The sequence below is a fragment of the Tachypleus tridentatus genome, chromosome 7, assembly GCF_004210375.1.
Source record: "Tachypleus tridentatus isolate NWPU-2018 chromosome 7, ASM421037v1, whole genome shotgun sequence".
NCBI lineage: Eukaryota > Metazoa > Arthropoda > Merostomata > Xiphosura > Limulidae > Tachypleus > Tachypleus tridentatus.
In genome coordinates, this window is record NC_134831.1 from 157,728,581 (window position 1) to 157,745,188 (window position 16,608).

At 29.1% G+C, this 16,608-nt stretch overlaps 1 protein-coding gene across 4 annotated transcripts in view; it reads left to right on the forward strand.

The window, feature by feature from the left end:
- The window catches only part of LOC143256996 (dihydropyrimidinase-like), a 105,154-nt gene extending 88,911 nt beyond the window's left edge, over positions 1–16,243 (forward strand). For all 4 annotated transcript variants that reach the window (XM_076515023.1, XM_076515025.1, XM_076515024.1 and 1 more), the window contains 5 exons: positions 1,420–1,503; positions 3,768–3,947; positions 5,277–5,363; positions 10,775–10,958; positions 14,334–16,243. In XM_076515023.1, the coding sequence (XP_076371138.1) occupies positions 1,420–1,503; positions 3,768–3,947; positions 5,277–5,363; positions 10,775–10,958; positions 14,334–14,419 (621 nt within the window). In that variant the 3' untranslated portion in view covers positions 14,420–16,243. The remainder of the gene's footprint in view (positions 1–1,419; positions 1,504–3,767; positions 3,948–5,276; positions 5,364–10,774; positions 10,959–14,333) is intronic.
- The last annotated feature ends 365 nt before the right edge of the window (positions 16,244–16,608 follow it).

A 16,608-nucleotide genomic window follows, 5' to 3' on the forward strand; every position in this document is an offset into this window, starting at 1 on the left:
CAAAAGTTTTCAGAATAAGAATAAAGAAATCAAGAATTAACTAAGACTGAGGCCTACAAACTAGCAATATCTGTCTATTAAACTACATTCCACAGAAACTTTATAAAAAAGACCAATTTACTACAAATAAATCCATCCTTTAAGGCCACAGTACTGTCTTAATTTCTCCCCTTGTCACACAATAAAAAAATATAGACATGATGATCAAAAGGCTAATAAAAGACCAAAATATGTCATTTTAAAATTAACTAAGGGAAACAGCAGAAGTCTGTGGAAAATCTAGTTCTTTTCATGAGATGATGATAAATGAATTACATTCAGTTATAGTATTGTAGTTTAAACTAAAACGTTTTTATAAATTATTTAGTTATATCACTTAGTCATTACAAACATTGTACTTTTCAAAGGGGTAGTTGCATGCATGGTGCTATAATTTAGTCTCTGATATTTTAAATACATACATGCTACTGTATAAAAACAAAGTTTTAGTTAACCTACTTGGTGTACAAGTAAAAAAACAAATGACGACATTAGTGATGTCGAGAAAACCCACTTGTAGAGAAAAATATATATGTAAAAATGGCTTATTTTAGTTGAGAAAATGTTTTATGTAGAGGAGCGAACAACAAAGAAGGTCGAAATGTTGTTCGCTCCTCAATGTAAAAAATTTTCTCAACCCAAACGAGCTGTTTTTGCATGTATAAATGACAATATTGATAACATTTTCAACATCAATCAAGTTGATTATATTGATGCATCATCTTTTTCATAGTTAACAGAAGGACCAAGGGACACAAATATAAATTTTGACAGTGTATGAATCATCTTCATCTAAGACAGCTTCATTTTCTAACAGGGTGGTTAGCCTTTAAAATGTGTTGCTTTCAGATGCTGTAGAGGCAGTACGTTTAAGTGAGTTTAAGGAAAAATTTGATAAGTACATGAATGATAAGAGCTGGCATAAACTTTTCTATTAAATTTTATGTAATAATAGTTTAGTTTAGTTTAATTTAGAGGATGGAACAGCTAAAATGGACAAATAGATTCCATGTTGTTCCAAATGTTTATGCTAAATTGCTAAAAAAATAAAATAAAAAATATAGATGTTAAAATGATTATATTTTTCAAGCAATTATATAAAGATACACTTTATTTCAAACAAAAGTTATTAAAATTTCCTAATTAATATCTGCAGTATTTGGCTTTTAGTTTTATTGAATCTTTTTTCAGGGTGCAATACATTGTTAATTGTTGTTTTGTTTGAATTATCTGAAATTTTAATTTTTTATATTTTTTTTACATTTTTCTGATTCTTGAAAACCTATGAGTGACTAGATAAAGAATATAGTGTTTAAAAAGGTAATAGGCCTAATACTAATGTTTTATGAAAGGCATAATTATAATCTTAAATTTGTGCAGGTAACAGGCAAACTAGACCCTTGTAAATTTGTAGCAATCACTAGCACAAATGCTGCCAAAATATTCAACATTTATCCTCGAAAGGCAAGTAAATCTAATTAATGATTTTGTTTAGATATAATTTTTGACATATCTAAATATACATGTTTAGAATTATTTCCTTTTGATATTAAAATTAGATTGAGTTATATATAACTCTCTGTTGTTAAATTATAAATTTACATTTAATCTTTTCACCCATATCAAATTTATGAAATGAGTTGATGATGTGTTATACTCTATATAGTAAAAGGCAATACTTAGAATTTAAATAACTTAAAAATACCTGAAATCTAACATGTTTTAGTTCTGTTAGTGGAGTATGTATAAAATATAGTTTATAACATTACATTTATTGTAGCTTTTGAAAATTAAAAAAGAATATATTTTTGATTGTTTGTTAGTAGTTAAGCACAAAGCTATATAATGAACTATCTGTACTATGCCAACTATTGGTATTGCAACATAGTTTTTAATCTTATAAGTCCTGCATTTTTGAATACATACTTAGGTCACTGAATATTTAGAACTGTAATGATAAACATGTAAGGAAAACCTAATTATTCTTTCTGTTCTCTAACACGTAAATTTTTCTGTTTTATTTTAACAATATTTCTAAGAAGATAACAAAGAAAGATTTGATGATTTTTGTATATTTTGAGAGAGAAATAAGATATTTGCAATTTGCATTCAAATGATAAACCTAAATTCTGTTTACTATGATGTAAAGATGATTTTTTGTTTTTATTTTAAGATAATTTCAAACTTTCATTAGTATGCTATAATTTTGAATGATAAAGACAAGAAAAATTTAAAACTAATGGTTTAATAGTGGTTATAACTCAGCTTGCTAACTATATTATTACACTAGGAAGATAGCATACATTATTGATTACATTTTTTATTTCTTTTTAGTACATTGAATGTGTTTATTATTCTTATCCATTAACATCATAACTTTGACTAAAACAGGATTTTCTATTCCTTAATGATAACAAAGAAGAATAATTGTAATACTTTTTTGGAATAAAATAAATATTTACTATAGTTAAAAAGTTGCTGTAAGGCAAAGTCAGTTGTTTGTTTATCCAGTTTGAGAATACACATGTATAATGACTTTTTACTTGAAGTTACTATATTCTTTTTTTTTTCTAAATTCTTTCTCATTTATCATGCTGTATCTGCAAGTTTCATTATAATTATTTTACTTTAGCAAAGAAATTTTTAATAAGGAACTGATGTATGTACATATATATTTTTTTAATTTACTGTTTGTTAAGTTGTACTGCAGAGATGCCAACTATTTCAAATGATTGAGCATAATGATTGTAGACAGAGCCCTTTCACAGTTTTAGTCCTTTTAGGTTTGCCAGAAAAACACAACAATCTGGTGAACGAGGTCTCTTTTTTTTCCATCTTGTGAACAACTGCATTGGTGTTTCTATGCCGCTTAGAAAACGAGAAATACCCATCTATGCGAGCGCTGATTGGCTGACAAGCACTGATGATGTAACTATGGATTCCCCATGTACCCATTATGGAGAAGCACCGAACTCAAACTATTGGTAGACGTCGGAGATACAAATATTTTTTTTATTTCAAACACAAACATGATTATTGCAAGTAGCCATTTGGACTATGTCTTTTATTTATTATCAAAATTTATTTGTATCTCACTAGAAATTTTCTTTTCACCCCTTTCAAGCCATGGAGGAACAATTTATCACTTTATTTTATAGGCCTATATAATATTTTGGGAGTTGCAACAAGTCGTAATATTTGTATGCATGAGCATGTAATTGTAATGTATACACCATATAATGATTACGCTCAAATCATAATGGTTGGCATCTCTGGATTACTGGTATTGAGGTCTGACTGTGTGATAAGACATTTTATTTTAGTGTTATATTCTACAGTATATAGATTCCTGTGATTCCTTAATGTTAGTGATAAATTTGTCAGAAGTATTTTAGTATTTTTTTGTCTTAAAAATTAAAGGACCTATTCTTTTCAATCATTTTAATATTACAAGAAACTTAAATCCATCATTTAACATGGTTAAATATTATACACTGGCATATACTTAATATTTCTATTTATCATCAAATTATTCTAACCTACCTGCATATTCAATAATAAGTATTAACTTTAAATTATGAAAATATTTTGATTAAGTTCTGCTTCTTGTGTGTTTTATTCTGTATTCAATTATCTTATTTCAAGTTTTAGTTGTTAATTAATTTAAAATACATTTCTTTCTGAGTGGTAGATAGCATTTAAAAACAAATACTAAAATGTTCTTTTAGGGAAGAATCCAAGTTGGATCTGATGCAGACATTGTTATATGGGATGCAAATCAAGTGCGTACTATCTCAGCCAAGACCCACCATCATAATACAGACTTCAATATTTTTGAGGGGAAGAAATGTCATGGAGTACCTATATATGTTGTCTCACAAGGTCGTGTTGTGGTTGATGAAGGAGAGGTAAGTGTGGTTAATTTTTCTTTTCTCACTTTTTCAAACTGAAAATTAATTGTTAATAAAGTAAACAAGGATTTTGTTTCTTTAAATATCTTTATTGGAATTGGTTTTAGTTTTACAATGTATGTTAAAGTTCATCAGATTTGGTTGAACTAGATTTCATAACCACAGCAGTTGCTCTTCTGATGAATAAGAATTTTCTTTCTTAGTATTTCCAAATTTTAAAAGGATGCATATGAATAACTTCTTTATTTCAAGTAGATGTAGACATGCTTACTGCCTATGTAGAAACATACTGAGGAGCTATCAGCCACCTTGATTACGATGCCTTATGGATAACTCCAACAAAACATTTTACAATTATTTTGTTTCTTAAATTTTTTTTCAGAGCTTATTTAATTTATTCTGTTTTTATTTTTGTTTTAATCTAAGTGGTTATGTTAATGTAATTTGTATAACTAGTTACAACATGTTAGAATTTTTGAGTTTGTTATCTTTACCGCTGCAGCAGTTGTCTATGTTAATGACTGATTGATATACCAAGATATTTGGTAGTATATCTGTAATAGAATTGACTGAAATCATTTAATCTCACACAGAGTCAAGTCTGGTATCCACCCCCAACCCCTATCATGTTTGGTGCACCCAAAAAGTGGTTGTATCCCTAGGTTGGCAACCATCAGTCAGTATTACTGACTGGCAAATGTTGCTTGAGAATTACATGCACCAAATCTAACCAAAATGTATGCAAAAACATTGAACCAAATAAGCATTTGTTTAGTGTTTCTTAAGCACATGCAGTTGAATTATAATATTTAATATAAAGTCTTTCTAGTAGTAATAATTTATAATTTTCAACTTTTATGACTTGTATCATATAATTTGAAACTGGCCCAAAATTTACATTTTCCCATGTTGGAGGGTCAATAAACATGTTTTATATTTTTAAAGTTGTGTTGTTGTTACAGGAGATAGTTTGCACAACTGAAGTTACTGAGTACATTACAGATGTTTGTAAAGATAAACTAATATCTTGTATAAAGATAAAAATGTGTGTGTTAATGGATAATGAAATTCAAGTTGAAAATTGAAAACATTTTTAGTCTGTCTTACTGAACTGATAAAAATTTTAAGATTTTTAAAGTGCTTTTTTTCTATTTACTGTCCAAGTGCTAAAAGTTTATCAAGGATGGAGTTTAATATTTTAAATAGTTTATATGTTGTAAATTTTTTAAACTATAACATTTTCATTAATGTCAAAAATTGTGCTCTGAGTGTTTTTCACATTTCAGAAACTTAATGTGTACACATCTTTTTCCCTGTCTTCATCAGCTCCATGTCAGTCAAGGTGTGGGTCGTTTCATTGCTACACCTCCATTTTCTCAGTATGTCTACGCTTGTATTAATGAGAGAGATCAGGTAACATTTTTTATTATCATATATAAATTTTGTTTACACATTTTTGTGAAAGAAGCAACTGTTTTTATCTTATCTGATAAATGAAATGATGATTTCAGTTCTTCAACAGATATTAATTGAAAGGGATTAAAATCAGGAAGAGTGAGTAGATATGCATATTTTGATACAAAATTACAAGAGGAAGAAGAATAAATACATTCCTGGTACTCAAATTTTGAAAACATGCAGCAATGTGTATGATTTACTCAGGTTTATTTATCAAATAGTAGGTTTTATATAGTTATATAAGTAATTTTGTCCTACAACAAGGAAATCTGCTGTTTTGTATCTTTTTTAATCAATTTTCAGGTAATGTAGCCTTAAGACAAGGGAATTTGGTAATCATCTGTGTAATTATTGTGATTGTTTTAGTATAAAAGAAGGAAATTCTGTTTTTGTAAATTGTAGTTTTACTTGTTGCAGCTGTAAAACAAGGAATTCCTAATAGCTGTAACATATATAACAGTAGTAGTATTATATGGTAAAATTCTAACTTTTGAGTTTAAGTCCTTAGTACAGATATTTTAAATCAGTAAGCACATTAATTAGTTTATTGGAGTTGAGTGTGGCCTAGTTGTTACTGTGCCCAGACTATAAGTTCAAGGATTCATGGTTCACAATATCTTGCTGCATAAAAGTGCTTCACACATTGTAGCTGTAGATGCATTGTGAGAATGATAGTAAAATATCACTTTGATCAAGCAGGAGCATCTAGGCCCAGCATGGCTAGGTGGTTAGGGTGCTGGATTTGCAATTTTAGGGTCACAAGTTCAAATCCCCACCAATCCAATTCACTCTTTCAACCATGGGGGGGGTGTTATAATTTGACAGTCACCACGATGGGTGGTGATGACTAGCTGACTTTCCTCAAGTCTTACACTGTTAAATAAGGGACAGCTACTGCAGATAGCCCTCGTGTAGCTTTGCATGAAATTTAAAAACAAACAGGAGCAGCTCAAGAGTTGCTGATAAGTGGTACAGATTTGCTGACTTCTCTATAATTTATCTTTTAAGAACAGCTACAAGTAACTTTGTGCAAACTTTTGAAACAATCAAACAGAATCTAGTTTTATTATCCAGCATTTATTTTATTCTCACAGGTTACATGTTATCACAATACCATCATAAGAAATTAGAGGGGGGAGAGTAAGTTGGAGGCTTGAATATCGACTGTCTGCACATACTCAGTGAAATTTGCTGTTTAAAAAATAGGGAATAAATTAATTACTTTGGAATATTAATATTAATTAGTATTTTTATGTATATATTTTAATTGAGAAACATATTTGTACTTTTCCAATAAATTATTGTACAATTCCAAGTTTATAAACTGAAATGGAACTTTTTATTCTTACACAGATAAAAATGTTTTACATATAATTATATATTGTAATTGCTTAACTAAAGTCAGTAAGAGGAAATAAAGGTTATGATATAAATGGTGTCAACAGTACTCAAATTAATGAGTAAATGTTACAAGTCATTAATTAGAATTTGCAAATGCTCTGGAATTTTTGGAATTTTATGTCTGAAAAAGACACAATTTCTTTCATTTAACTCTGGAAAAATAGTACTCCTACATTAGACACTTTATAGTCAAAATTCTGTAATATCTAATCCTAACATAAATGGTTTGATTGTTGCTCTTAATCATACACAACTTTTTGGGTCAGAGGCAGTTTGTGCAAATTGAATGGGTTTTACATAATGATGTGTTTCTGTCATTATCATTTGTCATAGTGAATGCAACACACTCCACAAATCTCATTTTTGATTGCCAGAACAAGTCTTTCTATAGATTGATAAACATACACAGCACATTCGACACACATAACACAAATCATTGTACTGTCAAAGAAAACAGTATGCATTCATATCATCTGAAATTAGCTGACAAGGCTGAAGGGCAAGTGCATATTTAACAAGGGGTGGCTCAAAAAAGTCTGAATGCTATATGTAGTTGAACCAAGATTTGGAAAAATACAATCCAAGATCCACTTTATATGTGAAGACATTCAATATTTGAAATTATCACAGTTATACCACTAATTTGTACTATTATCACAAACAATAACTTACATTATAAAAAATTGAAATTAATGGTAATAGTAGAGGGGCACTTAATAGAATGCATACCCCTATCATGCAGTGTTTTAAATTTTTAATTTCCCTAATTTCAGAATTGTAAAGTTTTCTCTCTTGGCATCCACTTTTTGTAATTTCCTTTTCACCACTTTTGTGGTTTATTTCAGTTCCAGTTTTGTCCCCACAACCATACGTACTAGCTTTACCGGATTTCCAACGACTCTTGTCACATGGTTAAAAAGCCAGAAAAATTGTGATAGTTATGGAACATTTTACTGTTTTTGCATATTATTATTCTGTGTTATTTTGAGGACTATTCAGTGAAATAAATTTTTAAGAGTAACCAAATGTTAAAAAAAGAACACTTTTTGAGTTAGTTAAGGTTAAAAGAGGTAAAATAAATAATAATATAATAGAAATTTATTAGTAAGTACACTCACAAGCACCTTGTTTACAGTGTAATTTGATAGCATTATCTAACCAGAATATTTACCAATGATCTAATGCATAATGGCATGAATTTAATAACACATAGTTTACAGTGACCTTGACATTTGACTTTGATCTTCCAAAAAACTAAACACTTCTAAGTTAAATCACGATCCATATGTGCACCATATTTCATCCAAATCTATCCAGCTGTTTATAGAAATCTTCACAGGAATAAAAACATAACTTCCATCTACCTATTGTGGTAGTGGTAATTAATCCAATAAGAATAAATTACCATTCATTGAATATTACTTCACTTGTATATGAACATCAGCTAATAAGCAGTCTTTGAATTTTTAAAAATTTTGCAATGGTGTTTATATTACATAAATCCCTTAACCATCTTTGATGAACTTAGAATTACAATTATTTTTTAAGAGAATGGTGTATGTGTATGTTTTTCATATAGCAAAGCCACATTGGGCTATCTGCTGAGTCCAGCAAGGGGAATCAAAACCCTGATTTTAGCGTTGTAAATCTGTAGACTTACCGCTGTACTATCAGGGGGCTAAGAGAATGATACTTGTTCAGCTATACACTGTCAATCCATACCATGTAACAGATTCTGCTAACAATACATAAATCTTTTTAATATTTATTGGTAAAATATTCTGTATCTTCCATAACACTGTTGTTATGGATCTTAATTTATTGCAAATAATGTTTATATGTTAAGACCAACGAAACACATTATCTATAATTAGCTCTAAGTATATCTTAGTATGAACATTTTCAACATACCTATAATCAGAATACTGCTTATTTTCTGCAAATAAATGTTAGTATTTTGTATTACATCTTTGATCATGACTTTGTAGAACGATTATATTAATAATTTGTGTATTGTGAGTGAATTATTATAGTTTTTCTTTTATCAGTATTCATATAGATTTCATTTATATTAAGCCAATACTTTAGTTTATTGAAATCCTCTTGTAAAATGTCTTTGTTAATTTTCACATCAGCATAATTTATGGTTAAAGGTGTATCATTTGCATATTGCTGTACTCTTTAAACCTGTATTTACAATATTACTAACACAAATTAAACAGCGTTTGACCCAAAATAGAACCGTTTGGAACATCATGTTTTATTGTTATTTGACCTCTCATTATTTCTCTTATTCTTGTTATTGCAATCCTGTTACTCAAATATGTCACAAATCCATTCACACTAATAATTGTAAATATAGCTGTGGTAGTAATGCTCATTTTGAAAAAAAACAAACTAGTACTTATATATGTGTTGATTTATGTAAATAATCAAATTTGTCATGGTTGTAAGTATCAGGGTTTTTTTTTTTTGTTTTTTGCACATATGAAAACCCATATATTATGGATCATCTTTCATGGATCATGCAACTTTGAATGACATGATGCCTCACTTTGAATTGGCTATTGAAGGACTAAACAGAAAGAATTTGATGCAGCTCTCAATGAATGTTTCCAATGTAAATCTAAAACTCCATTGATCAGTTGATGAAAAACTATCAACATATTATGACAACTCTTTTAGATGATGGCAGTTGGAGTATACACATACTTCATGGCACATTCAAGGATGGTGCTACTGCTTCAACATAGTCTGTTCAGAATCTCTATAGATTGTTCAAAACATTTACCAACATGAAGAGAGGACTTTAAATCAGTCACTGGATAAAATGTTTTTCTCTTAAGTTTTTTTTATCATAGATGGGCAGAAAATGTACCAAGAGTATGGCCAAACATTGTACAGAATGTTACAAAAGTAATGGAAAAAAAAGGAGATAAATCCTAATACTGATTATAAGATATTGTTGTTTAATGTATCAAAGATAAACTAACCATTCTAAAGTTGTTGTGATTCACATCCATTGCTAAACTGATAAATTTCTGTCAAAAAATGTCCAACAAAGTGTGGAATGTTGTAAAAGATTTGTTCCTAATTTTACATGGACGAACAATTGTAGAAAGAGATTTTACTAGCAACAAGGATATTTGAAGTAGAACATTTACATGTACAATTTCTCATTTCACAGAGATTAATCCATGATCATATTAATGTCATTGGTGTAAACCATAACATTAACATTAACGTCTCATTTCTAACTTTAACAACATCTGCAAGATAAAGGTATATGGCCTTTATTGAGGAACAATAGAATCAAAAGAATGGGCAAAAATTGGTAAAAAAAAAAAGATGATACCACTGCTTTGCATAACTTGGAAAAGAAGTTTGCTGAAAAGACAAAAACCTAAAAGAAATGTAGTGTTCACACTATGAACATGTGTAATATTTCATGAAAATTAAAAAATAATTGTTATCCATGGATTTGTCATTCTCTACCAGGTTGTCTGTAGACATTGAATCAGAATGTGTAATTTCCATCTTGTTTTGTTCTTTCTGTTTAATAATATAAGTTAATTTATATAAATAGTTCTAGTTCTCCTGTTATAATCCTAGCTGTTTGATTAATTACTCCTTGAAAATGATGCAAATTGTTCTGGAAAGAAAAATATTCTCAAAGATTAACAAAGAATGCTGTTAACAAAGATACACACTTCAAGGGCATAAAAAATGTTGATTTTATTGCTAAACAAAGCAATTTTTGTATAAACGATTTAATTTTATCATACACATTCTCTACTGAGCCTCATTTCTACCTGTGAACATGAGATGTTTGTTGAGTTAAAGTAAATGTGTAAGCTGTTTTACATTCATTAATCTCATATATTATTATTGTGTTGTTTATCACACAGAATCTGTATATTTTTTACTTTTGCCTGTTTGTCTATAATTATTTTATTTTTGTTCAGGTCAGACAGCCACAAAAAGTGGAACGAGAACCATATGAAGGTCCAGTTAATCATATAGTAATGGATGGCCCTAGACGGGAGTTTGGGAAAGATGCTGGTCTTAGTCAACAAGCTGAATTCCATACTCGTCCACCAACTAGTAGTGGAGCTCGCAATCTACAGGATTCAACTTTCAGTATTTCAGGTACAGAGGTTTTTTTGGCAGAGCTGCTTCACATGTTGTACCTGAACTAAAAGTTATTGAATTTGCTGTATTCTTGAACTTTTATACCTTGAATTATAATATTGTTTTCTGCACCTTTGTTTCCTATTAATTTACAGATAGGATAATAATATGGAGAAAATGCTTAATAATAAGTTAAAATGTAATAAATGTTTTTCTACATATTAAATACACATCTTGAATTTTGTGTGATACATGGAAAAGTTCACCCATTATTTCTAGAATCCTACTTTGATGGAATATATTTAGGGTTCTATTGGAAAATGTCAGGATTAACAAAAATAAAAAGCTAATTACTCTGTCTCTAAAATTATTGCCCAGTGCTTTCTCCACCAGTGGTCATGATTAATCTGATGGCTATGATTATATTTTATTACTCACATCACAGTTTCCATTATAACAGTCTACTTGATAGACAATAAATAAAGGTTATGTAAGAAATAATAAAGTGGAAAATATGTTTGAAGCAGAACACATAGGAATAAGTCAACACAAAATTTTAGCTCAACCTCTTAATATAACAAAAAAATGGCATTTTATAAAAAAGTCAAATTTAAAAACTATGGTAGTAATCTACTTACTTTATGACATTTCTGGTAAACATTCTTATTAAGTCAAAAACAAGTCGATCAGTTAATGACAATTGCAGGAACATTTTGAAATGAAACAATACATAAAAATAGAATGTAATGCGAGATAGAACTATGAGAATCAAAGAAGATGGTAAAAACAATATAATAAAGCTGGTGATTAAAAAACAATATTAAAAATTATTAGAAATCTAGACAACTTTACATAGCAAAGAGCAGAAATAACCTAAATATTTTAAGATAATAAAATATTGTGTGGTTTGTTGTAAAATTTGCACAAAGCTACATGAGGGCTATCTGTCCCTAATTTTCTAGTGAAAGACTAGAGGGAAGACAGCTAGTCATCTCTACTCACTGCCTACTCTTTTATTAATGATCATTGGGATGGACTGTCACTTATAACACCCCAAAGCTGAAAAAGTGAACATGTTTGGTGGAACAGGGATTTTAACCCATAACCATCAGATTGTGATCAAGTTCCCTAACCACCTGTTACATAAGTTTTCTTGTGTATGTTCAAATGACATTTGGCTGGTTCTCCTACATGCATTTGATCAAAGCTGTTACAAGTGATACAGTAAATTAAACATTTAAATGTATAAGTGAAATGGCTATTCACAAAACACACTGATTTAGGGCCTTTAACAGATGTTCTATGATCAATGTAAGGGCAAGTGTTGCATTTTTATTAAAGATCAAGATAAACCTGTGGCTCAGCACTTAACAATACTGATCATCCTCCTGAACACCTTTAAAGTACTTTTTTATGTCATACTTCATCCAGCACCTAGAAGAACCATAATTGAAAATGAAATAATTTTTGAGTTGAGTTACTTAAATCCTTTGTTATTAACGAATGGTTCAGTATTTGATATATACTTTTAATACCTTTTTTATCATAAAACATTTAAGTATTTCCTTTTTTTTCCTATATAAAGTTGTTCTATATTCCTAATAATTTTTAATACTTTTTAATCTCCAACTTTATTATGTTGTTCAATTCTTATGATTCTATCTCACAAACTGTTTTTGTGTATTGTTTCATCTCAAAATATTCCTCTAATTGTTATTAACCAAAAGACTTGTTTATGGCTTGAAAAATAGGAGCTTGCTTGAAGCATCACCAAGTAAAAAATTACTACCAAAATTTTTAAAGGCGATTTTTTTCTAAAAGTCTATTTTATCATCTTTGCATTTTCGTGATTATTTACTCTTAATATTACAGCTTTAAATGTCAGAGAATTTCTAGAAATTACAACATTTGGAAAACAAAAGGAAGTATTAAACAAAGATGAGAGATCATCAAGACAAATCATTGAAATTTGGAGAGATGTAATATAAAGGTTAATTAAGAAATTTTGTAAATAACAGTGTTATGGAATATCACATGATATGAGAGAAAACAATTGTATTCATGTAACTCCTATACGTCATGTTGAATCATAGTACCTGCAGAGCATATTTTTAAAGTGGAAGTTGTTGACGACTATAATAAAGTTTTCAAAATTGTGTGTAATGTTGATTTGAATTATTTATTAAATACGTGATAGACTTTCCATAGCCTCTACTGTAAATAGACATTTCATTGACTTCATAGACTATATTCAGACAAATGAAAAATCTTGACAACAATGGATGCAAGTTCAGGTGAATATACAGATACATATCAAAGAAAGGGAAAACATGAGTGATTTCATTTTCTATAACTCATAACAACATTGCTATGGACTTGAGACATATGACTTGATTGTTTATCATGACCTAACCATACTTTTTGGCACCCAGGCTTTACAGTACTGGATGTTATTTTTGCATATGTGTTGTCAATGCCTTCAATTGGTACTAACTATAGTTTATGTTTTACTTTACTATTCACTTTCTAAAGTTTACATTTCTCATAATATGCATAAGTGAATCAATCTTAAAGTCACACAGAAACATTTCTTTTTGTGAACTGTAGTGGGAAGTGTTTATACCCTCATGGTTGGTAACAAGGTCCCTGTTTCTTGTCACAGATGAGGACTCATTCACTGTTACAAGAAATTCCATCTCTTACATTTAAAGTACTTCTCTCATGTTTTCACAAGAGCAAGATTTTTGTTTGATATTTAATGATTTTGCATACAGTTGATTTATATTCATATACAGGTAAGTTGTTGGTAGCCACTTTCTGAGTTAGATAATTTTCTGAATGACCACTAAAAGAACTTTATCAAGGATAACAATAATCATACATATCATGGAATGATATTTAAGTGGCTTTTGCATTCTTATATGTAACTAGCCATTTTCCCTTACCTTGCTGTTCTTTAAGTTATCAATAGTTATCTTTTAAATTAGTCTAGAATCGGCATTGCATCTTTTTGCTAATATCCTAGGAATATCCTACCTCAGAAAGGGCTGTGACATATGCCTCTAGATATAAGCATTGCACTGTCAAATAGTTGGCAATTTGTCACAAACGTTATAAATGTATAGTGTAAAAAACATGTTGCTAATCACAGTGGCACAGCACTTCATTAGTTACGCAAATTGTTGTTTTATGCAAGATTAACCCTCCATACTATTAGACAATGAAACAAGTGTAAATTGCATCAACTGGATTTAGATTTAGATCATTTTCTTCACTTGCTCTAGTATCTTTCATTGCAACTGTAATATCTTAAATGCATATCATGTTTTACTATGTTAATGTTGGTGACCTTTGTTCTACTTATATGAAAAGTTGTTTTTGTGTATATTCCAGGAGCACAGATTGATGACAACAAGAGCACTCGCTCTCACATTAGAATCCAGAATCCTCCTGGTGGACGTTCCACTGGGTTATGGTAAATTCAGTATCTTAAATGCTGTTATAAAGTTTCCAGTTGCTCTACTCAAGCAAATGAGTTTTTTGTGCTTGTAATTTAAGTGCACTTCAAAATAAAGATATGTCTACATTGAATAACTGAGGAGACATGAAGATGTCACTAAAGGGAATGAAATATTATTAATTTACAATTAATAATTGATGAATGTGAAAGCTGATAAAAGTGTAACCTTTAGCATCTAAGTTGTCAGGATACAATAAAGGAGTGAGGTGAATTAATTTTAAAGATATTTGATGCAGACATATCTTTGTTGCATGTTGCAAAAATGCTTATATAATACTGTTTCACTGTCTATATAAGTTACTGCATAAGTATCATGAAATAATCAAGTATGATGCCAGGTTGGGTTCCACAGACCACAATGACTATTTGATTAAACTTTGAGTTATTGACAAAGAAATTTTGGGAAAGAAGCCTTTCAAGAATGGCAGTGAGATTATTCCCATGCTTTTCAGTGTGTAGGATTTCCAATTATTTGAGATGTAATTTTGACAAAGCTGAAAAAAAAGTCTGTGTTTTAATTATATATAAATAACTTTTTAAATCCAGAAGTATTTCTATTTGATACTAATACTGCCAATATTTTGCCATGCTATGCCAGACTGACAATTTTGTAAAGCTTTTTATAAGGAATTACAAGTCCTTATCAGAAAGTGTAGGTCATGTGTTTTGTGAAAATAAAGATAAATTATTAAATTATGTTTACTTAATATCTATCTTGAGAACTTCTTATATATTGATAAAAGATAAATTAATTTTCAGATTATCTATTCTAAAGTAGAAATGTCATACAGTATTTTGTAGTTGATGTATAACATTTTATGGAATTCAAACATCAGTTAATATAGCACAAAAAAGAAGTAATTACATGAAGTTCATTTGAAAGCATTTTATTCAGTTAGATACTTTTACTTGTACAAGTTAAAATAGTCCTATTACACTAAGTTTGACATTAAATACCAATTCAAGATAATTTATTTCTAAAGTTTTTAGTTAGATTAACTGTTATGTTTAAACACCACTTCTCATCTTTTATTATATGACAAAATTATATTAAGCTTTGCTACATAATTTACATAAATCACTGAAGCTCACACTGTTGAAAACATCTAAGCGTTCAAAGTTATCTTACTGGCGAACAACTATATAATAAGCAAAGTGGATGAGCCCTAAAGTATCGATTGGACTAAAAGTTTGAACCATTCTAGTTGAAATTCTAGAATATTATTCTTATAAAAGCTTCTAATCAAGTGATCTTTATGTCATTCAAATCATGTGAAAGAAGAGCTGAAATTTCTGTTTTTGTCTTTCTACATATATTTTAAAGTTTGCTACTCTTAAATATCATTAGAAGAATAAAAAGAAATATATATAGGGAGAGCAAGAAAGAGAGAGAATATAATGTTCAAACTTTATATTTGTGGAATAACCTAAAATGTAACAATTTTTGAAATAAATAAGAGTATATAGAATATCAATTATCCAAGAGAAGCTGAATCTGCATTTTTTGAAACCTACATCTTTATTTAGCATGGATATTGGTTTGAATACCAGCTGTTTTAAGAATTTTTTTCATCTGATGATCAGTTGAATTAATGGTTTTAGGCACATAACAGAGTGAAAGTTTAGAAGCCTTAAATTAGACTGCTATAATTTAACAAATTATATTCATAAGTTTAGCTGTAAATGATTTGTACATGATACATTATTTTGTACCATATATTTTCTATGTGAGCAATCAGAACAAATATTTCCTTTGTAGACACTAAATAAAAATTTTTACTCATTTTTTGGTTTCATTTAGCATCAAGATTTTGAGGCACAACATTTATTTCTACCAGTTTTCTTTCAAGTTTTAAGATTATTAGACAATTTTATAGTTTTCAAGATTAATATGTGATCTATTTGCTAATTAAACTATTAAATTATTTATTAGAGATTTGTCTGTATTTATTATATTATTATGTCATATGGTTGCTTTTGGAACATGTTAGATGAATAGAAAGGATTCTTTCAGAGTAACTTAGATCTGAGATTTTTTTAAAACAAATTCGTTAATTCATTCTTGAAATAATCGAATTAAATGACTCAAGAAAAGATTCTAAGAAACTTATCAAATTACATCTGAATAGTATATAATTTAATGATAAG